General features: G+C 33.8%; 1 protein-coding gene across 1 annotated transcript in view; it reads left to right on the top strand.

Moving 5' to 3' along the window:
- The window catches only part of LOC130455238 (B-cell scaffold protein with ankyrin repeats-like), a 90,097-nt gene that overhangs the window by 14,373 nt on the left and 50,314 nt on the right, over window positions 1-25,410 (top strand). Inside the window, exon 3 of the mRNA XM_056803826.1 lies at window positions 12,384-12,486. Coding sequence (XP_056659804.1) covers window positions 12,384-12,486 — 103 coding nt within the window. The remainder of the gene's footprint in view (window positions 1-12,383; window positions 12,487-25,410) is intronic.

Below are 25,410 nucleotides of genomic sequence, written 5' to 3'. Positions count from 1 at the left end.
AATTCCTCCAATTTATTATTCCTTTGAGCACAATAGTATTCCATCACCAACATATACCACAATTTGTTCAGGCATTCCCCAATTGAAGGGCATCCCCTCATTTTCCAATTTTTGGCCACCACAAAGAGCGCAGTTATGAATATTCTTGTACATGTCTTTCTCTCCATTATCTCTTTGGGGTACAAACCCACCAGTGCTATGGCTGGATCAAAGGGCAGATAGTCTTTTATCACCCTTTGTGCATAGTTCCAAATTGCCCACCAGAATGGTTGGATCAGTTCACAACCGCACCAGCAATGAATTAATGTCCCAACTTTGCCACATCCCCTCCAGCATTCATTACTTTCCATAGCGGTCATGTTAGCCAATCTGCTAGGTGTGAGGTGATACCTCAGAGTTGTTTTGATTTGCATCTCGCTGATTATGAGATGTAGAGCACTTTTTCATGTGCTTATTAATAGTTTTTATTTCGTTGGCTGAAAACTGCCTGTTCATGTCCCTTGCCCATTTATCAATTGGAGAATGGCTTGATTTTTTGTACAATTGATTTAGCTCTTTGTAAATTTGAGTAATTAAACCTTTGTCAGAGGTTTTTATGAAGATTGTTTCCCAATTTGTTGCTTTCCTTCTGATTTTAGTTATATTGCTTGTACAAAAACTTTTTAATTTGATGTAGTCAAAATTATTTATTTTGCATTTTGTGACTCTTTCTAAGTCTTGCTTGGTTTTAAAATCTTTCCCTTCTCAAAGGTCTGACATGTATACTATTCTGTGTTCGCCTAATTTTCTTATAGTTTCCTTCTTTATGTTTAAGTCATTCACCCATTTTGAATTTATCTTGGTATAGGATGTGAGGTGTTAATCTAAACCTAGTCTTTCCCACACTGTCCTCCAATTTTCCTAGCAGTTTTTATGAAATAGTGGATTTTTGTCCAAAAAGCTGGGTTCTCTGGGTTTGTCGTATACTGTCCTGCTGAGGTCACTTACCCCGAGTCTATTCCAGTGATCCTCCTTTCTGTCTCTTAGTCAGTACCAAATTGTTTTGATGACCGCTGCTTTATAATATAGTCTGAGATCTGGGACTGCAAGGCCCCCTTCCTTTGTATTTTTTTTTCTTTATTTCCCTGGATATCCTTGATCCTTTGTTCTTCCAAATGAACTTTGTTATGTTTTTTTCTAAATCAGTAAAAAAAAAATTGGGGGGAGTTCAATGGGTATTGCACTAAATAGATAAATGAGTTTGGGTAGGATGGTCATTTTTATTATATTGGCTCATCCTACCCATGAGCAGTTAATGTTTTTCCAATTGTTCAGGTCTAGTTTTAGTTGTGTGGAGAGTGTTTTGTAGTTGTGTTCATATAATTCCTGTGTTTGTCTCGGGAGATAGATTCCTAAGTATTTTATTTTGTCTAAGGTGATTTTGAATGGGATTTCTCTTTCTAGTTCTTGCTGCTGAGCTGTGTTGGAAATATATAGAAATGCTGATGACTTATGTGGGTTTATTTTGTATCCTGCAACTTTGCTAAAGTTGTTGATTATTTCAATTAGCTTTTTGGTAGAATCTCTGGGATTCTTTAAGTAGACCATCATGTCATCTGCAAAGAGTGATAACTTGGTCTCCTCCTTGCCTATTTTGATGCCTTCGGTTTCTTTTTCTTCTCTAATTGCTACTGCTAGTGTTTCTAGTACAATGTCAAATAATAGAGGTGATAATGGGCATCCTTGTTTCACTCCAGTTCTTATTGGGAATGCATCTAGTTTATCCCCATTGCAGATGATGTTGGCTGATGGTTTTAGATATATACTGTTTATTATTTTTAGGAACGACTCTTCTATTCCTATGCTTTCTAGTGTTTTTAATAGGAATGGGTGTTGTATTTTATCAAAGGCTTTTTCTGCATCTATTGAGATAATCATGTGGTTCTTGTTGCTTTGCTTGTTGATGTGGTCAATTCTGTTGATGGTTTTCCTAATATTGAACCAGCCCTGCATCCCTGGTATGAATCCTACTTGATCATGGTGAATGATCCTTCTGATCACTTGCTGGAGTCTTTTTGCTAGTATCCTATTTAAGATTTTTGCATCTATATTCATTAGGGAGATTGGTCTATAATTTTCTTTCTCTGTTTTTGTCCTGCCTGGCTTTGGAATCAGTACCATGTTTGTGTCATAAAAGGAATTTGGTAGAACTCCCTCTTTGCTTATTATGTCAAATAGTTTGTATAGTATTGGAGTTAGCTGTTCTTTGAATGTTTGTCAATGTAGAGTTTTTAAAGATTATTTTAATTATCTTAATTGGGAAATATTTAATTAAATTTATGAGAATATATAAGATAGATACAAAATACGCTTACTTGATTTGAACTTTCCAAAATAATTATGTATTATCTAAATTATTATGAATAATTTAAAGTTATGTGAGAAATTCTCAGTCCTTCACTTTTCCTCAGAGAGGTAAAGCATACATGTATTTCATCCATGGAGGCATTTCTATCAGATTCAGTTTTCATTTAATTTCTTATTTTATTCTTTTAACTACTTCATAATTATAATGTTCCAAATCATATGACCAATTTGTATCATTTGTTTTTCTGTCTTCCTATAAATAGTCATTAATTTGGTTATTATTTGTATCAAATTTGTACTTCTTTTCTCTTTTCCTTTTCTATTAAGGTGCTTGTGAATAACAAAAAGGTCTCAGACTATTTGCAAATGTTGTCAAACAAGTTTCACTGTACTCTATCTTAATCATTTTTTCTGGGTCTTGTTTTCATCCAACTCATCAAGTATGATTTTAGTTCTATAGTTTGTTTAAGGAAAAGCAAATTCTAATTCATGGAATTTCAAGCCTTGCTGAAAAAGTTGGGAAAGAATGATCATCTCTGAAATCAATATGAATTAGCCTTGTTGTACTTTTATCTATACTGCCTTCATGTTTACATGTTGTAGAATGTGTTTGTATGTATGTATGTGCCGTGTCAAATCTCAACGATGATTCAGTCATTCACTTCTCAGCATTCTTACCCTATTCCCAAAATTATTACTCCCCCTTAGATTATTAGTGTCCCATGTATTTTTTGTTGAAAGTAGTACTTTTGAAATCCACAAATATTTTTGTTTGTTTTCTTCTAATAGTAGTAATCCAATTTGCCACCAATTATTTCCTTGAGACCATTCACTTGTCCCTAACTTTATTGAAATAGATTTGTTTTCTTCCCTTAATGTAAGAATTATTTTCCATATGACTCAGATCTATATTACCTATAGCATACTATCTTCATATTAGATTCAAAATATGGAGAAGACAGGGTGATATTCTAACTAGTAAAGGAGAATATAATTTGAGGACTGGGTAGACATTTCAGATAATAGAAGATGACATATGCCGCAAGTGTTCCCTTCACTTTATTGATTCTAGAGGGAATTGAGAATGATACTTATATTAGTCTTACACCACTGGGTCTCAGAGATAAATGCTTTATCTCCCAAGAATTCTTTCTTATTTCCTTTCATAATTCTATCAGTTCTCAATTTCATTTTTTTCTCTAATTTAAAAAAATCCCAATAGTGCAAATTTGTTTAAATACTACATAAAATACAGGATATGAGTCAAGATTGTCCTAAAATGTGGGAAAATTCTGTGTATGTTTCCTCAAATCACAACTTTTAGGATAGATAGTACATTCTTTTCAGAGTACAGACTTCTTTTTGTATTATTTGGCAAACCTTGGAATTAATTTCAGGAGTTTTTTCTCTGATCTTCTTTTGGATTAAACCTGACTATATTCTCTTTATTTTTTAAATACAAATATGGTTTTACAATTGAACAGGGGATGATTCAGCTAGTTTTAGAGGGAGAGAAAATTTAAAAAGGTATCTGTATCCTTCCCTAATTAGAAAGTCTGTCCCAGATGGCAGGTATTTTCTTATTCAGAAAAAAATCATATCTGGAGTAAAAAGTGCTACAGTGTGTTCTCATTAAAGTCTGATAAAGTATAACCAAAAATAAATAAGAAAGAAGTCAAAGAGATTAATATAATCTTATATATATACATATATATATACATATGTGTGTGTGTAACTAAATATGCTAGATATCAAGAGAGAATAAAATGAGAATAGAAAGGTATACACATTCTTCTCAGTGGTAAATGGGACCTCTGCAAAAATTAACCATATATTATGGCATGGCATAAAACATTACAGTTAAACATAGAAAAGCAGAAATTTTAAAGCCTTTATTTTCAGATGACAATGCAGTAAAAAGATATCCCCTTCTAAATAACCACAGAAAATATACCTGCCAAAGGAAAATCAGGAAATATACTAATATAATTTTAAAATGCTTTTTACATAAATAAAGTTAGATTTAAGTATTCAGAAAATATTAATTATTCATGAGAGGGCAATGCTTATATAATCAAAATAACAATCCCACCCAAAATAATCTACATATTCAATGTCATCCCAATTAAATTACCATATGTGTGTGTGCCAAAAACTAGAAAAAAGAAAAACAAAATTCATTTGGAAGAAAAAAGATAAAGAATATTGAATTTATTGATGAAAAAATATAAAAGAAGATTTAAAAGTACAAAATTTTAAACTGTATTAATAATCAGAAATTCCTCAAACTACCTGCTACTACCTAAGAAATAGAGAAGTAGATAGGTGCAATGAAAGAGACATACATCAAACAATAGTAAAGGAATTTAATAATTTGTATTTTGTAAAAGTATAGATCCAAATTTGAGGTTTAAGAACTCACTATCAGTAAACTGGACAACAACTGGAAAGTAGTTTGGCAGAAACTAGGTAGATATTAATATCTTACACCATTCACCATGATAAGATCAAAATAGATACATGACTAGACATAAAAGGAGATGTAATAAACAAATTAGAACAGGGAACATATTACCTATCAGATTTATGGATAAGAGAAGAATCTATGAATAAACAAGAATGGACAGCATTGAGAGTTGTAAAATGGATCATTTTAATTCCATTAAATTAAAATGTTCTGGACAAATAAATCTAGTGTAGCCAATATTATAAGGAAAGCAGAAAAGTGGGTGTGGGGTGGATTTATACACAGTTTCTTTGATAGAGATCTCATTTCTAAAATATAGAGGACTTTTTCAAATTTATAAGATTAAGAGCCATCCTCTAATTAAGAATGATCAAAAGATATGAACAGACAGGTTTGGATGAAGAAATCAAAGCCATATATAGTTATATGCAAAAATGTTCTAAATCACTACTAATTAGAGAAATGCAAAACAAAACATTCTGATATATCATCTCACACCTGTCAGATTGGCTAAAATGATAAAAGAACAAAATGACAAAGACTGGAGGGGATATGGGAAAATGGGGACATTTATTCACTATTCCTGGAAATGGGAACAGGTTTGACCATTTTGAAGAGCAATTTAGAATCATGCCCAGAGATATAAAACTGTCTAAGTTTTAGACCCAACAATACCATTTCTGGACCTGTTTCCTAAGAAGACTAGTATAAAAAGAAAATAGCCTATATATTCTAAACTATTTATAGCAGCTCTCTTTGTTGTGGTATTCTCATCAATTTTGGGAATGGCTGAACAAATTCTGGCATACCACTGCGACAGAATACTACTTTACTGTTAGAAATGATGAGCAGACTGATTAAAAATAAACTTGGAAAAACCTGCACAAAATAATGAAGAGAGAAATGAGTAAAAATTTGAAGAATAACTTTTGAATTTCCACCTCCAGAGAATGACCTGATAAATAGAAACATCATTTTTATATACACATCTTTTTGTCAGGTGATAATTTCACCTGACATGGTTTAGGGAAGAGTAAGGAGATGAGATACCAGGGAATAAATTCAATTAATTTTTTGTTTGATAGAGCCTTTGCATGAAAGTAGTACTTTAAAGAATCTTAATAGGAAACATACTTATGGATTCTCATCTGGTACCTACTTCTAGGAAAATAATATTGATTTTCAGTGGGACTTCAGAAGTTACTTAATCCATCTTACATTAGAAATATAGTCATTTGTCTTCAGATCCCCTAAATCTTGTATTTTTGTCCCTAAAACTAGTAATGTTGATAACAAGGACAAACTAATTGAGTCAGGTGGGCGTGGGGGTGGATGAAGAAAAGGAGAAAGACCCAAAGGTACTGCTTCATATAGTACAAGGAACAGAGAATAGATTCAAGGACACTCCAAGAAGATGTGCTGCTGGAGGGTCCTTTGTGGAAGGGATCATGTTAGATGGGCCACAAAGGAGCTTACCTCTTTAGCTTTCTATTTTATTTCATTATTCTGATTAACTAGACAGAAAGGGTGTAAATGCTATTATCATTGCCATTATAATTTGGAGTCCTAGGTCAATATTTTTCTTAGGTCCAGTTGTGGCTCAAGTCTTTGGAAAGAGACAGCAAAAATATGAAGGAAGGAGAGTGGAAAATGAAAATGTTCAATAGCCATTAGCACCAGTCTTTTCCAAACAATTATGGGGAAGAATTACAATAGCAACAAAATAAACCTATGATTCATTTTTTTTTTAGTTTTCTATCTCAATTCCTAATCCATAAGTAAACATCACTGAAGGAAATTTTATAGGCTTGCAAACTAGATGTATTACCAATTTATGTTATTTAACCTCAACAAGACTATCACTGCTCCATGGTGATACTTTTATTTGTCATTTATTAACTAGCTATTGTACTCTTCAAGTTCCTATTTAACATCTCCCTTCAATATCCTGAAACCACCGACTGTTTCTTCCTTTCAGAAGTGGACATCTACTGAGAAAATCAAATTCATCTTCAGTAGTCCCAGTATTCCCCTATGCCTACACTTTCAAAGCCTCTGTAACTCATTCTCTATCTTTCCCCTTCTGCTCCAGTCTTTGAGGAAGAGTTGACCTTTCTTTGTCTAAACCAAACCTTTTATTTAGGTCTTTGGCATTAGACCCTCAAATCTTCCATGAGAGCTTGTTATTTGGATCAAAACCTCCTTAATCTTCAATCATTTCACATCAACTGACTCACTAGTTAAACCATAACTTTCATATCTTTCATTCTTCTAAAATCTTTATCCTTGCCTTCTCCTCAGATTAGTATTATATATTTCCCCCTCCCCAATGCCAAACTCCTAGCAAGAACAACAAAAAACAAATTTTCTATAACTACTGGGGCATATCACCAGATTATCATTTCTTCTCCCAATCACTTCTTAATCCTTTGTAATCATTTTTCCAACCAATCAACCTACTGAAATGACTCCACTTACATAACCAGGTACTTCTTAACTACTAAATCTAGTAGTCTTTTCTTTCACTTCATTCTGCTCTTTGGAGATGTTGGTCCTATTGACCATTCATTCCTTCTGGATACTCTCTTTTCCCTTTTATATCACTGCTCAGTTTCATTTGTAAGTGGGAAGAGCACCTGAGTCTGAAGACCTGAGTTGAAATACCATCTTTCATATGTTTACTAAATGAGTGACCTTGAGCAAATCATTTGCCTCACCTAGATTCATTCTCACTCTAGACACTTTGATCGCTAGCGAATTATTGTTTGTACGCATGAGGGCTTTTAATTGTGGAGGACTTTAAATACCAGGCTATAGAATTTAAACTTTATTCAGAAAATGCTAAGGAGTCACTGAGGGTTTGAGTAAAGAATCAGTAAGTTTAGACTTACATGTAAGGAAAATTTATTTAGAACATAGATTCTTTGTTCTTTCTTTTTGTGTTATAGAAACCCTTTGACAGTCTGGTGAAACACCTTCTCAAAATAATGTTTTTTTTTTAAATGAAGCAGAATATATAGAATTAAAAAGGAAGCCAATTATATTGAAATATAGATTAAGAGACCTTGATCTAGAATAATAGCTTGATTTTTATATAAATCCTTAAAGATCTTAAAGTACAATTGATCCTTAGAGTAGGTGTTATCGTTCCCTTTTTATTGAGGTTCAGTAACTTATCTAAGGTCACATGACTAGCAAGTGTCAGGGGTGGGTCTGTCCTGAGTCCAAAGTCAATATTCTTTCCACTAGAAAGTGTGTATCATTAAAAGGAATCAGTGTGAAAGATGAACTGAAAGATGAACTTGGTGATTGAGGTAAAAGTAGAGGGAGCAGGAATCCAAGATCAGTCTGTAATCTGTCTATCCAAGCATGCAATAATGATGACCTAGAGAAGGAAAAGGGAAGAGAATACTCTCACTTGTGATTTCATGGAGGTAGAGATGACAGATCAAAGATAACACTGAGGTTTCAATCTCAGGTGTTTGGGCAAATGGTTGTATCTAAATAGGAAAGTCACAAGTAGGGAACAAGTTCAGAGGGAAGATTAATAAGCTTATTTCATCAACTTAAATTAATTAAACTTCATTTGAACATAAGTTTGAGGCACTGGTAGGATATATTTAGTTAGAAATTAAGATATCTAAGTTTAATATATGGATCTGAAGTTTAGGATAAGGAATAAAGCTAGAGATATGTATTTGGAAGCCACTGCATCTAAATCAGAGTTCTAAATCCTTTTTCTTTAGACACCCAGAGATGCCCTGGTAAATGTTTAGCAACTGGTTCTTGGGAAGAAAGGATAGATTCATGACCTAATTTAAGTCTAATTTGCATAATTATCTTTTCCCATCATTTAAAATAGTGAACCAAGCCCTGATTTGTAGTGTATGCCTGTTTCTGAAGCATGAATGCTCACGCTGAAAATTTAACAATCAGTTCACTAGTATGAGATGGCTCTAGCACACCTAATCCAATCTGACCTATTTATTTATTATTTTATGCATTAAACTGTGATTAGTTCTAGGGAAACAATTAATAAAAAATTAAGACATTCCTTGCCCTCAAAGAGCTTAAAACCTATTGGAGAGAGGTAACACAAAATAAGCTAGGAAAGTGTGTGAGGTTGAGGATGGGTATGGGAAAGAGACCAAGAGGTCCCCAGTACGAAGGTATCTTCTTCAGCAGAGTTAAAAATAGGAAATTGAAACTTTGCACAGATCCCTTTGTTTTGTGAAGTCTCTGGACCCTTTCTCAGATATAGGTTTTAACTGTATAAAATACAACACATTAGGACTACAATGAAAACCAATTATGGTGACAAAGTTATCAAAGTATTTAACTTTTTTTAAGTTCAAGACCCACAAGTTAAGAACCCATAATCTAGAATCTTGAATCAATGACTGTGAATGAGATGTGTAAGGGATAGAGAGTAAGAGGGAACATATTTTCAAGAAAACACAGAATTTGCCAGAAGAAATTTATCTGCATCATTGAGTCCCCAAAGAATTTTCTCTGAAATTCTATTTGGAAACAGCAAACAAATAGTACAAGTTCATTGAAAACCCTTAAATCTTGCCTGTGTCTAATTCTTCATGCAGGCTCTCCCCTCTTTCTGTATTTCTGGACATCCTGCTGAAATGTCAAAGAACCACATCACAACTAGCTTTCACAGTTGTGTTATCACCAGCAGCTATAGGGTAATAACAGAACATGTCAAGGATTATTGAGGTCAAATGAAAGCTTTCAGAAATTATGGCAGTCATAAATTCTCTCATAAAAGGATCCAATAATTCTATAGAAACGTTAGAATTTAATGCAAAAGACATAAATTGAATAATCTTTTAAAATTCTCAGTTTGCTGAAGACAGGCTCATTCAACACTCCCATCACTAATGATACCAAAGATTGGATTTTTCCTCTGTGGATCTGCAAGGATGCTCAGGTGGATCTGTAGCACTATACTGTAGTCAAGAGAGAAGCAAGCAAAGTGGACTTTGTTCACAAGTACACTTTTCCTCTTCCCTTTCTGGAAGTCTATTATATAAACCCACTCTGGATAAAAGCTTTGTAGACTGGCCAGGTATGACCTAATATAGATTAAAAAGCATTTTCATTTACCGGCTTTTATTTCTAAGTGAATTGTTGATAAATGGTTGGCAACAAAACAGCGCTTTCTGCTCCAGAAGGCTTGCTTAGGAACATTGAATTTTCTGTTCAGCATTTAGGTATCTTCTCAGCAAAGGATGCCATATTGGTAAATGAAGAGATGAAACCTTTTTGATCCTTTATTCCAATTAATGATAAGAATTACTAATGTGTATACATGAATACATGCCTAAGTCTTTATCCAAAGAGGTTTAAACCATGAATAAAAGAAAAAAAAAACTCTGCCTCTCCATTCAATTTCTTCATCTTGTTAAGAATTTGAAGGGTTTGGATTTCAGGAACAATCTCTGCATGAATATCATTTTAGACACATTATGATTTCTTGATCCAGAGATATGAGGAACAAAAGGTTTGATCATTAATCACAACTTAAGGGAATAGAGGAGAATTGGAAGAGTAGAGATATTGACAACATGGCCAATTAACACTCTTCAAGTCAATGAGTTTTGCAGGCTGGTGGAATTTTTGAGCTGATGAAAGCACTGTTGAAAGCATATCTATATATGTTAAAGAACTGGAAACCCTATATATGAATTATACCCGTGATTCTTTTTTTATTTCAACATGTGTTAGGAGAAAACCATCTCTCCACACTACAGTAAATTGTCAAGTAGAAATATAATATTATTCAGACACCCCATTGTTCCCTGTGATACATCATTACCAAAAATCATATGTACATATATGTATGTATTTAAATATATTAACTTCTCTTAAAATATCAGTGGGTTGTGGGAATAGGTTATTATTAGAATTTCTATAAATAAATATATGTATGTAATATATATTAATAAATAATGTATATAATAAATATATTATATACTTATAATTAATATAAATATAATAATATATTCTATAATATACCTATTATATAATATATAATAAATAAATATATATATATATAAACAAATATATAAAGGGAAAATAAGGGCCAGGGAAGGCATTGCCATCTTTCCAAACAAGCCTTACCCATAATGCATATTTGTGACAATCCAATAACCAATCCTCCATAGGTTGAAAATTCATAATTTTATATAAATTATGTAGAATGATAACTCTAGAGCTGGAAGGGATTTCAGATGCCATCTTGTCCAACTCTATCATTTATTTAAGAGATGAGAAAACTTGTACAAGGTCTTCATAGTTCAAATTTGAACTCAGGTCCACCAACTCAAAATCCTGTACCTTTCTGCTTGCTATATAACAAGAGTCCTCTGAATTATTTTTTTTAAGGCATAAAAATCCTAAAACTTATACTTTGTACTATCCTTTTTGCTTACTAAGTTAATTTAGATTTTTTAAATTATTCTTTTATTTAAATCCTTTACCTTCCACTTTATAATCAAAGCTATGTATTCATTCAAGGGCAGAAGGGCAGTAAGGGCTAGGCAATGGAATTAAGTGACTTGCCCAGGGTGTTACAATTAGGAAGAATCTGAAACCAGATTTGAACCCAGGACTTTCATTTCTAGGCCTGGCTCTCAATTCCTTGAGCCAACTAACTAGCTGTCCTTCTGTTATTTATTCTTCATGCAAACTATGTTACTATGATTTTCTAGGGGCATTTATCTCCCATAGTTACCAAATATTAGAGAAAATAATTATTAGGTAATAACAAAATTCCATGCTTCTCACATCCAATTTTTCCAGATTTTAATTATTGCACAATATCATTTACATGTCTACCATGAAGTCTTCCCTTATCTCTGAAGGTTAGGAATCATTTTTCTTCTCAGAATTCCCATAATACCTTTATTTGCACATTTCTAATGAAATTATCGTGTAATTTTCTAAAAGTTGTTGATATATTTTGTTTTTATATGGAAAATATTTATAGATTCCTCCCACTTTATGAGAAATATCATGTAAGAAATAAGCAAAACTAATGCTGAAATTAATAACTTTATTTAAAAGTGCATGTAACTATCTCCTTCTCTGCCCCAGTTTTCTTTTAAGGGTTGGAGATGCTGATAAAATGAAACACTTTTTACACCTGGGAGTTTGGCAAGCTTATAGAATATAATTATATAATCTCATGTATTTAAGTTATCAGTATTTGTATTTGTGAGACTTTGTGTTTGTTGAGGTTAGAGGCTTTGCTTTTTATAAGTTTTGCATTTTCCCCAAGTGCTTTGTGTGCAACAAATACATAATGAATGTTTAGTGAATAAATGAATTAATGTGATGAAAGAGTCATGTATCTTTTAGAATTACTTCAAAAGTATATTAGTATCATTTAATTATTACATAATTAGAGTGATAGGATATTAGTATAATTATACAAATTTAAATATTATTAAAACTTATAGAATTGCATTTTATACATTGTAATTGTATTGCAATGAAAATGAATTGATTTGCAAGCAATCATTTACACGTTTTTCCCCATATTTATTTGAAATAGGATTCCTTAGAAGAACTTGATACTATTCTCACTTCCATATTCAAAGCTGAGATACCACATTATGAGTTCAGAAATCTTCAACATGAAATGCAGCACCAAGAAAGTGAGTACTTTTCACCTATAAAGCTGGAAATTTTTGTGCTCATAACTTACCCATTTAACTAAAGGTAATACCAAAGGCCAAGAATGAAATGCCCCATATGCAATAATATTGTTCTCACTGTTTTTGCCAACATTTAACTTTCTCTCATGTTATTTGACACTAGTAATATCTGGCTTGCCTGTATGCTTCAATTAAGTATGGATCTTTTTTTAGATATTTTCAAGTATTATTTTCCTTATTCATTTCTTTTTTACATTTACTTTTCATTAGTTTAAGTATGACTATTTAAAATTAATAGAATATTGCAATTATAAAAATAATCTATTCATTTTCTTATCAGGTATTTGGAAGAAATTTTATTAGATGGGGAGGGAAACATTTTCATGTTAAAAACTCTTTCAATTAATTTCTAAAGCAAAGAATTAGAAGGAAAGTCTATTATTTGAGCTCAGAGCAGCAGGAATCATGTTTATTCTGGGATCAATCATGCTCAAGGGAGTTTGGTTCAATCTCTGAGATCACATACTAGGTTACACCAATCAACTAGCAAATGGGAAATTTCTACTTTGAAATAGAAAATTTGGCTAATGGTGATTCTCAGAAATTAGGCGAGACAAAAAAGGAATGGAATGTATTAGATATGAGGGAGGAGGTCTCATTTTCCCTACAAAATGAGGTAGTTGAGCTAGATTATTGCCAAGGTCCCTCATAGGACAAAAATTCAATGTGTAAAATTCTGTTACCCAGATTCAGCCAAAATTGTCTGAGAAATTTTCATTTTGCCTGGACTCTTAATACTATTCTTTATATGATATTAGTGTATTTTAAATCATTCTGGGGAGATTTAATGACCATCCTCCTAATTTTGAATAATCAGTATTCACTTTCTTTCACCCTGTCCACATGCAATCTGGTCAATGAAAGCAGCAGCCATTATACAATCATTTTCTTGGGCCAGATGGATATTTGTAAGACTAGTTTAATTGTGACTGACACCAGCAAAGAAGTTTATCTGGTCATTGTTGAGGAATAGATCTAGATGCCCACCCTGATGATTCATCAGAGTAGTGGTGTTTCCTCTTCTTAACAGGGCACTTCCATTAGAAAGGGTTTTAGATGCTGTAAAACCAGGATCTCCAGAGTCAGTTCTTCCCACTGACCACTTACATTGTAAGTCCCTTCTCCTTCTCCTGTAAGTCCCTTTTACCTCTGCTATATATCTTAAAGTCTGAAGGAAATGAAAAAGAGTTTCTCTGTCTCTATCTCAAATCAGAGAGACTTTTAAGCAAAGGGATCAAGTGAAGCCCTTAGCAAGCCACTGGGGTCTGGGAAGAAGACCTCTATAGTTTACTCCAAAGTCAAAACTGGTTAAGGGATGCGACTCAATTTTTTCCAATAAATTTTCATTGATATGTTTTGTTTTTAAATCATTTCTACTTCCCAGTATATCTCACCCTTCATCCCATCCCAGAAAATTTTTCTTTATTACAAAGAATAAAAAAGGGGAAAAAACAATTCCACAAATATCTTTTGGAACAAAAAAAAAAACCAATAGATGGGGAGGGGAATCATCTGTATTTCTGTATTTATTTCTTATGACATCCTCACTGTCTCAATTTTTACTAGGAGACTGGAGCCCCTAGAGAAGGGATGGCCAAATGAAATAGGTTATCCAGAATATCCATTGTATTCATTGGGTAGGAACTCCTAAAGTTCAAAAGCCCCCTTCAAATGTACTTATCTTTAATAGTCAGTCAGAGGACACAACTCAAAGACATTTGTTGAGATAACATGATAAGAACAATATCCATAAAACATTTCTACCACACAAACCTAGGATACTCTCCCCATAAATGTTTGGTGTCAATAGAAAATCTGGCAGACATAGAGTACATTAGAGAATTTAAAGGGCTTGCCCACCTATCCAGGAAGTGTTGGAAGCAGAATTCAAACTCTTGTTTTCAAGTCTAGCATTCTATTTGCTGCATAAACTAGCTACCTGACAAAACCTTTTTAGCAAGGTTACAGAATAACGAATTATTAAAAAAAAATAAGTCCCACATTGGCCACCTCCAAAAATGTGTATTTGGAGATGACAACAATAAAGTGGCCACTTTATTGAAATCAGTGCCTATATTCTCAAACAGCTTTACAGTAGAATGCTGAAGAATTTTTTTTCCACCAGCAATTTACAAAATTTAGGGAGAAACAAATATTGGTGCACCCAGAAAGCTACCAAGGTCATTAGAGAACTCCAAGATTCATTGCTTTGACATAGCAAAACCATCACTACCTCATCTGACTCCATCAACACAGTTGGTCCTAGAGAAAATCAAAAGAGTTTAGAGAACATCAGTTCTTCTTGGTCTGTCTCAAGTTTTAAAAGCTGTCTATAGGTGGCCTCCTACAGTTAAAAAGTGATTATTGCATTAAGACTCTTAGCAACTGCCTGACTACAGTTCCTGACTGTAGCAGTTGTGACTACAAACTGACATCATTGCCTTAGATTTCATTGATATTCTGTCTTCCTTTGCCTGCTAAAAACAGACCTATTGACAGCAGAGAGATTCTACCTCACAGCAAAAAGGGAAAAAAAGGAAAATAGGAATGAAAAAATATGACAATAAGGGGGATGATCATAGAAGTGAATATCTCCAAGGACATCACTGCCCTACAGCACAATAAAATAGTAGAAATGTGTAACGATAACCCTAGCAGCTAGATGGTGTAATGGATAGAATGCTGGACCAACATAACTAGCAAGTCACTTAATTTTGTTTGCCTAGGTTTCCTCATCTGTAAAATAAACTGGAGAAAGAAATGGCAAATTACTCCAGAATCTCTGCCAAGAAAACCTCAAATGAGATCACTAAGAGTCAGACACAGTTGAAAACAACTGAATAATAACAACAATGATAATCCTAAATCATCAAGGCTATTGAAAGTACTCTTTATTAAATCAAGGAGGAATATAATACTTTCCCTTCTAAAGAGCAAGGTGCAGACATATATTTATATATATATATATATATGCTTAGCACATTATACATATATCATATTTGATAAAGATTTACAAAGAAAATAAAAATTTTAAAAATGTTTGAGAAATAATAGGTAAGCCTTAATTATCTAGAAGTCTACTCTTTGAGAATGGCATTTAAATACTTGAATAAAAATTGGGTAAATACAGATGTAGATGCCAGCACTTTCCTCATATATATTGTGAAGTGACTTCTCTCTAATATTACATCTTAATTAAGGTTCTAAGATTCAGAAGTCTCAATAAGATGTTTTTAATAAGGTCCAAGGTCTTGATTAAAGACATTGTCAAAAGGGAGTGGAAGAGATAGATTTGACAGATGACATAAAAATTATAGGATTTATTCCTGGAAATATGGACCAAAAGACAGTTATAAATCAATGGTGTCTTGCCTGGGAGTTTAGCAATATGGCAGAAAGAGTGTTGGCCTTGACACTGGAGAAAGCTGGACTATTTAATCTTATCTACAAGTTGACTAGTTGCAAGGCTGTAAATATGTCACTTAGCCTCTGTCTCCTTATCTATTAAACGAGGATAACAATATTAACAGTTCCAACTTCCCAGGGTCCATGTGAGGGCTGAATGAGATAAGTTATTTAAAGTGCCTTCCAAGTCTTAAAAATACTTATAATTGTTGACTACAATTATGGAAATGTTATTTAATGTGAGAGGGAAGCCAGACACCAACAGAGTCAAGTAGGAAGATGAGATATTATATTTTTGCCATATTTAATTTGAATTTTTGTTAGAATTTGATAGGGCTTATAGAGCTTTGGAGGATGCTTAGGAGGAGGGATATTCACAGTTTAAAATTTGACAGCTAGGTTGTTGAGGACTCTTCAAAGGTGACCTGACAGCGACAGCTTGAGATGTGAGCTTTGGAAGGAATAAGCCAAACACAGTTCCAAATATTATATAATGTGATTTCACATATTGTTTTCTCTCCCAGTCTCATTTGTGGGCTGAAGGGCATTCAGGACCATTTATGCAAGAGGGATAGTAGGGGAATCGGGTATATGACAGACTTACCCACTTGGTATCCAATTAAAACATCTCTATAGACTCTGGTGGCTTGACAATCTATGCAGAGGACTCAATTTCACATGAAACCCATGACTGCCTGCTATATCCTGGGGTTTTTTCTTCATGTTCATCTGATGGGTTTAGTGGTTTCATTTCTCTACAATTCATTTATAATAAATAAAATACATTTATATCTATCTCAATATCAATACACTTTTAAATGTGTATGTATCTGTGTGTGTAAATTTAGTGTGAAAGGCAAGCCAGCCAGGGACAGTCATGTAGAAAGATACAGCATTCTATTTTTTGCCATATTTAATTTGGATTGTTGATAGAATTTTATATGGACAGAAGTGAGTTCAAATCTGACTTCAGAAGCTTAAGTTGCTTAATCCTGTCTGCCTTAGTTTCCTCCCCTGTCTAATGAACTGGAGAAGGAAATAACAAACCATTCCAATATCTTCATCAAGAAAAGCCCAAATGGGGTCACAGAGAAGGACATGCTTGAAACAATTAAAGGGCAACTAGCATATTTAGATTTCTAGCTAATAGAATGTCAATAAAGGGGGGGAAATGGGCATATTCTGGTTGAATTTTCTTCTTTTTTGTTTTTTTTTAATTTTCTTAAAGAATTGGTGAAGACTAATGTCTTTATATTTCTTTAGTACTTATTACACTTATACTTTTATTTTCTTGGCTTATCATGTAAATCAGAGAATACTTCTTTTGAGGCAAAAATGATAATGAAGTGCCCTCTGAGAATACAGTAATCCATGGCCTCTAAACTGAATTCAAAACATTAAATCGGTTCCATTTTTTTAACTCAAAGGGTGAAGAAATGATCCAGAAAGAGCATCATCATATATTATCCTGAGACAGAACAACACTGACTAGTTAATCAGACTTGCTCTTAGCCCTTCCTCTGGCCTCTTACTTCTATACATTCTATTCCTGCTTTGGTTAATCCATATGCCTGTGTAGCCTCTTACTTCACACATATTCACTCCCAGGGCACCATTCAAGCTCTTCCAAAAGCCCAGCTAATGCCAGAAAATTACTGAAAAGAAAGGACACTAGATCAACTCCATTTACTAGAATGTATTTATTACTAACAAAGTTAGCAGTAAAAATTAGGATCCTTACTGTTGTCAGTAAATTTGAAGCAGAGCCAGAAAGGGTTCATTGCTAAGACTGTATCTCTAGCCTTGAGCAGAAACATTTTACAGGGGGGCAGCTGGGTAGCTCAGTGGATTGAGAGACAGGCCTAGAGATGGGAGGTCCTGGGTTCAAATGTGGCCTCAGACACTTCCTAGCTGTGTGACCCTGGGCAAGTCACTTGACCCCCATTGCCTAGCCCTTACCACTCTTCTGCCTTGGAACCAATGCACAGTATTGACTCCAAGATGGAAGGTAAGGGTTTAAAAAAGCAAAGAAACATTTTACAGGATAAGAGCATGGGATCTGGAGTCAGTGAATAACTACATGATCATAATTGGGTAAGATAACAAATAATGCAGAAATAAATCCATCATATTGCCTAATGACTATGATTCAGTAACATAATTGTGAATTGACAATTTAGAGCAGAGGTGGCAAATAAGTGACCTATGAGTGGAAAATATTTAACAAAATAAATAAAATAACCGAAAACAGAGGTAATATATTAAAAATTAGGTCAAAAAGTACCCTACAGCCATCCTTACATTCAGATCAGTGACCCTACTTTTATTTGAGTTCAACACCACCAATTTAAAGTGAAATATCCCAGAGGGGTCCTAAGTCATGCCTAGCATGTTATAAAAAGATAACAGATCTGAAACAATTAGAGCCACCTGAAGATCTAACATGGAATCATTATGTTTTGAGGTTTGTGAAAATGAAATAAGATTTGGGGATTATTAACCATTGCTCCTTTGGGGGTTCTCAGGACTCATTCTCATCTTTCCTAGCATGTTTTCTCTGAAAACAAACTCTTGGAAAAGGACAAAATACTATACTTTCCAGCTGGAAGTAAGCACTAAAGATTAGCATATCCTTTGGTGTGGGATTTTAAGAAAACCCTAAAAATGGGCTTTGAAAATATGACAGCATATTTCAAGCTGGAAAGGACCAGCAAGATCATTTGTTCAACGTAGTGCTTTGTTTCACGTATATTTTGTTATTTATTTATCTGTGGACACATTGCTTTTCTCCTCCAATAAATGATTACAAACTTCCTGAAGTTTATATAAACCATAGGAATGGTCTTCTTTTTTTATCTTTGTATTCCCTATGCCTACTTTTGCTACTGTTGTTGAATGTAGTAGGTAAATGCTTTGGGAATGAATGAATGAATCATCTCATTTTAAAAAGAGGGAACTAAACCCAGAGATTAAATGGCCTTCCCAATATCATGTGACTACTAAATGGACATCACAACTTCAGCTAAGGTCTCAGGTTCTTCCTTGAGGGTTTATGAAACTGCTTTTTCCCCCTCCTTTTATGTTAAATTCAGTGGCATAACTCATAAGTTTGTCTTAAATGAAAAATAAATCAATGGGGAAATAATTAAGAAAGAGCAAAGAGAATAACCAAGAGATTTAGGACAAAGCACTTTAGCAAATATTGAAGAGAAATGTGAAATTAAATGAAATTAAATCTGGCAAGCATTTTTGAGTCTCTACTATATATTCAAAGTATTGAGCAGAAATTCAGAATAAAAAAAGAATTCCTGAACTCAAAGTGTTTACAGACTGCTAAGTATAGACTGGTAGAAAATACATCATAACAAATTTACTAAATTAACCACTTATTTGCTTCAAAGAAATGTTTCTGCAAAATAGATCATTGGACTTAAGAGAATAAGGTTCTAACCCCTCATTGTGTCACAAACTTACCATGATCTTGGGCCATTTAAGTGCTCTGAATTTCAGACTCCTGGTGTGTAATCACATCAACCAACATTTATTATATATGCTGGGGACAACACACACACAAAAGACAAAATCATTATATGCTCTCAAGGAGTCTAGTGGGGGAGTCAATATGCAAACAAATGTTATGTGTAATGCAAATAAATGTTATATATAAAGTTAATTGGAGGCAATCCCATTAAGGGGAATAGGGAATGACTTCCCATCTAGGGAAAGTTGGGGTTTTCCCTGAAACTTCAAAAAAGCCAGAGAAGACAGAAGGAAAATGAAAAAATAGAGTACATTCTAGGCACGGGAAGTAGCTAGTAAAAATGTACAGAGCCAAGAGATGGCATGTTTTATACAAAAAAAAAACCCTCAAAATTTCTTAAATAATTGTTAAAATTGTTTTTATATGTAATTGGGAAATATTTAACTAACTAAATAATAATAATACTAAAGACTTTGAAATAGTTAAGACATGAGGTGATGAGGGTATTCATCAGAGTGGAAATTCTGTCAGACTGGAGATATTATGAAAGTAGAATGGCAAAACCATGCCAGCGGGGGGAATAATTGAGGAATCCAGGTTTTAAAATGAAAGTGTTGAACTAGTAGATTTGTAAGGTTCATTGGAGTTCGAGATATACAAGTTATCATAATTTGCAAATTCCTCACAATCCTTTGCACTGATGATAAACATTTAATGATCTAAATTCTACCTATCAGGCTTTGGATGAAATAGTCAAAAGTTAATTCTGGGTGAGAATGATTTTAAGTGGGATGATGCCTCGTAATTAATTAAATAGACCATACCACTTGGAATCTTAAGAAAATCTCATGTGAATTGAATGAAGGAATAAAATGAAATAAAAACAGATTTATTAAGGCCTTACTATATTCATGGCATTGTGATAAGCATTAGGGAAACCAAACTTAAAAATGAGATAGTCCCCTCCTTTCCATTCCATTCTAATGAAGAAGTACAGAGACTTTTGGTCTGGAGAATCACAAAGATGTTGAGTTGATCCATAGGATAGTCAATTGCTATATCCTTTCCAGAATTAGTAGTACCATTGATTTGAGCAACAGGTACAGAGTGGAAGGGGGCATATGTAGGCAGAGACAAGTCAATGGCAAAAAAACAAAAAAAACAAAAAACAAAAAAATACTATGATTATGTTTAATTGGGATGTGAAGGTGAAGAGTGGTCTTCCACTTGCGAGACTCAGAGAAGTAGGCACATCATATACAGCAGTCTACATGAACTTGTTTTCATTCAGTCTCCCCTATGTTTGGGTCCTCAGGTGAGAATTCCAGAGTAAACTGAGTAGATTAATTTATTTTGGGATTGGGATTCTAGTGGGTCTAGTGCAAATGATTGGTCCTGAAGTTGCTGGTTCCAATAGGGACAAAATGGAATATGAGATGTGGCAGGTAACTGGTTAGTAGGCAAAAAGATTTTTTTTAATGTCATAGGACTAGGAAGTATTTGTCCAGAATTATTCTTGTTTTCTCTGGCAATGGAAAGAAGCTCTGATTAAATTTTCAATGTCAATGCTGTCCTAGGGCATTAAGTTATAAATGCAAAATGAATTTCTAGACCCAGAGAAACTAACATAAAGATTAGAAGTGCAAGAATCTAAGTTGGCCTAATGGTATTACTCAATTGGTATTACTCAACTAAGTTGGAGAAAATATGACCAACAATGCCTTAAAAGCCTCATTTTTTCTTGTTATTCACTCACTTCAGGAACATTGAAAGCTTTGTAAACGCATTTGGGCTTTCTTGGCAAAGATACTGGAGTGGTTCACCATTTCTTTCACTAGTTCATTTTACAGGCAGAAAGTGGGCAGGAATAATTGAAAAAGTAGATATCTCTATCAAGTACAAATATACTTTGTTAGTTGAGGCAGTTTGCTGCCTTAGCTCTAGAAGACTTTCTGCCACTGCTGGCCAGCCCAGGAGACCTGGAGGAACCTAAAATAGGGACTAACTGAGGTGAAGAATGTGATTCCTTTTTTAGGTTTTCCTGGCAGAGTTATAGTGGCTTGCCATTTCCTTCTCCAGTTCATTTTTCAGATGAGGAAAATGAGGCAAATAGGGCAAAGTGACTTGCCCAGGGTCACCAAGCTAGGAGGCCAGATTTAAACTCAGGGATTCCTGTCTCTAGCCTCAGCACTCTATCCACTGGGTCACCTAGCTCCCCCAGTAGAAGATAGAGGGATCTGAAAAAGGAGCCTAATCATAACCTTTGGAAATTGTGCTTCAATATAAAAATAAATTCCTGCTTGTTCCTTACACTCATCTACCCATCTGAGCCTTAATAATTCCATGAAAATGTAATGTGAAATATTGTTTCTAAAAGATGCATTGCTTAAGGTGCCAAGTACCTTGTCCTTCTTAAGGAAATTAAAATATTTTATTTTCAGCCCTTTAGGAAGAAATGCTTTGATTGCTCTTTGAGCTTTCCCATTGCAAGGAAATACCAGCATGAATAAATAGTTTGAAATGTTTGTGCTACAAACAATATTCAAATTACTTTCCCCCACAGCTTCCATTCATTAAAATATTTAAACAAGTAAAACTCGAATCTCATGATATCTTAATTTCTTTTAGAAAGCATGAGGGTAACAAGGGAAGAGGGAACAAATATCTGAGTTGCAAGACAAAGGATATTGACTGGTTTTAGTGTAAGATTATAGGTAGTGAGGTGGCACAATGGATAGAGGGATGGGTTTGGAATGGGGGAGATTCATCTTCCTGAGTTCAAATCTGACCTCAAACACTTATTAGCTGTGTGACTCTGGGCAAGTTGCTTAACTCTGTTTGACTCAGTTTCTCCTTTGTAAATGAAATGGAAAAGAAAATGGCAAACCACTCCATTATCTTTGCTGAGAAAATCCCAAATGGAGTCAAGAAGAGTAGGACATGATTAAAAAATGAGTCTCATTTTTCTACTATTATCGGGAACCAAAATTTAGTTTTCCATTTAACAGATATGATTTAAGATGAATGTCACTTTAGATCTAGAGCTGTCAATGTTATTTTCAGTCCAACAATGCAACTTACATATGCCCTAAAAAGGCTTACAAATAGGTCAGGACCATCATAACCCTTGGGCAAAATTTGGTTTGGTGCATTATCCCCATTGAAGGATGCTACAACTTCAGGTGGATACCACTTCTTCCAGTACACACAAAGACACACACACATACACATTGCTACTTATATATCTCTATTCTTGATATCTATTTCTGTGACTTCAAAGAATATGAAATTTCTTCCTAGGGTTCTTTAGTAGGTAAAGTAAAAGAAAACTAAAGAATAAAGGCTTCTTTGTAAGATGATGGTGCATTTTACTTCCACATCTCAGTAGCTCTCCGTTCAATGTGCCTAAAAGAAAAATCCTTAAGATTGTGCTCCCCCCCTAAAAAGTAAATATTACATTAAATTATTTTTCTCTGTAATCAAAGTATTGAATGATGTTCATTCATTTCAGTACTAAAACTAAAAACATTGCTATTATAAGTAGTTTGATAAATTATCTGATATTGTGAATTTGATTGTTGAAATTTTTTCTATGCCAAGAAAAATATGTAAAAATATATTCACTGCTTTTTTGAGAACTGACAAAAATAATCCCAAACTAAGTATATTTTCTTCACTCCTTGCCTCTTCTTTGGTCTTGAAATATGATTGGGGATGTAGACTCTAAATAATCACCCTAGTACAATTATCAATAATATGGAAATGGGTCTTGATCAATGACACAAGTAAAACCCAGTGGGATTGCTTGTCAGCTATGGGGCGGGGAGAACATGACTCATGTAACCATGGGAAAATATTCTAAATTAATTAATTAAATAAAAATTTCCAACTCAAAAATTTTTTTAAAATGGAAAAAACTTAATATGCTGCATAAGTGCTAGTTATTACTATTATTATTAATAGGATTTAGAGCTGGCAAGGATCTTGGAGACCATTTACACCAACTCCCACATTTTGCAGTTAGAGAAACTGAAGCCCAGACATTTTAGGTTGTGTTCTCAAAGCCACAATTGTAGAAAGGACAGTTAGATTTAGAATGCAGGTTCTGAGATTCCACATTTGGGTTTCTATGGGGGGTCTATCTGGCTATATCTGGCTGGCTCTCTAGTGCCCAATGCTACAAAGAACCCTATTTATTGAATGGCCATTACTATGTCCATTCTTTCTAGTTCTTGCTGCTGAGCTGTGTTGGAGATATATAGAAAAGCTGATGATTTATGTGGGTTTATTTTGTATCCTGCAACTTTGCTAAAGTTGTTGATTATTTCAATTAGCTTTTTGGTTGAATCTCTAGGATTCTTTAAGTAGACCATCATGTCATCCGCAAAGAGTGATAACTTGGTCTCCTCCTTGCCTATTTTGATGCCTTCAATTCCTTTATCTTCTCTAATTGCTACTGCTAGTGTTTCTAGTACAATGTCAAATAGTAGAGGTGATAATGGGCATCCTTGTTTCACTCCTGATCTTATTGGGAATGCATCTAGTTTATCCCCATTGCAGATGATATTAGCTGTTGGTTTTAGATATATACTGTTTATTATTTTTAGGAATGACCCTTCTATTCCTATGCTTTCTAGTGTTTTTAATAGGAATGGGTGTTGTATTTTATCAAAGGCTTTTTCTGCATCTATTGAGATAATCATGTGGTTCTTGCTAGTTTGCTTGTTGATGTGGTCAATTATGTGGATGGTTTTCCTAATGTTGAACCAGCCCTGCATCCCTGGTATGAATCCTACTTGATTATGGTGAATGATCCTTCTGATCACTTGCTGGAGTCTTTTTGCTAGTATCCTATTTAAGATTTTTGCATCTATATTCATTAGGGAGATTGGCCTATAGTTTTCTTTCTCTGTTTTTGACCTGCCTGGTTTTGGAATCAGTACCATGTTTGTGTCGTAAAAGGAGTTTGGTAGAACTCCCTCTTTGCTTATTATGTCAAATAGTTTGTATAGTATTGGGATTAACTGTTCTCTGAATGTTTGATAGAATTCACAGGTGAATCCATCAGGCCCTGGGGATTTTTTCTTAGGAAGTTCTTTGATGGCTTGATGGATTTCAATTTCTGATATGGAATTATTTAAGAATTCTATTTCCTCTTCTGTTAGTCTAGGCAGTTTGTATTTTTGTATATATTCATCCATTTCTCCTAAATTGGTGTATTTATTGCCATATAATTGGGCAAAGTAATTTCTAATGATTGCCTTAATTTCCTCCTCATTGGAGGTGCTGTCCCCCTTTTCATCTTTAATGCTGTGAATTTGCTTTTCTTCCTTCCTTTTTTTAATTAGATTGACCAGTACTTTGTCTATTTTGTTTGTTTTTTCAAAGTACCAGCTTCTTGTCTTATTTATTAAATCGATAGTTCTATCACTTTCGATTTTATTAATTTCTCCCTTAATTTTTAGGATTTCTAATTTGGTTTTCTGCTGGGGGTTTTTAATTTGATCGCTTTCGAGTTTTTTCAATTGCATTTCCAATTGATTGATCTCTGCTCTCCCTTGTTTGTTAATATAAGCTTTCAGGAATATGAATTTGCCTCTGATTACCGCTTTGGCTGCATCTCAAAAGGTTTGAAAGGATGTTTCGCCATTGTCATTTTCCTTGATGAAATTATTAATTGTTTCTATGATTTCTTCTTTAACTAAACGGTTTTGGAGTATCATATTGTTTAATTTCCAATTGGTTTTAGATTTGGTCTTCCATGTACCATTACTAATCATTATTTTTATTGCCTTGTGATCTGAGAAGGCTGCATTCATTATTTCTGCTTTTTTGCATTTGTGTGCTATGTTTCTGTGACCTAATGTATGGTCAATTTTTGTGAATGTGCCATGTGGTGCTGAGAAGAAGGTGTATTCCTTTTTATCCCTATTTATTTTTCTCCATATGTCTATTAATTCTAATTTTTCTAAGATTTC

This window comes from Monodelphis domestica, chromosome 6 (assembly GCF_027887165.1).
Source record: "Monodelphis domestica isolate mMonDom1 chromosome 6, mMonDom1.pri, whole genome shotgun sequence".
NCBI lineage: Eukaryota > Metazoa > Chordata > Mammalia > Didelphimorphia > Didelphidae > Monodelphis > Monodelphis domestica.
The sequence above is the reverse complement of the archived record's forward strand: the minus strand, read 5'-3'. Positions and strand labels throughout refer to the sequence as shown.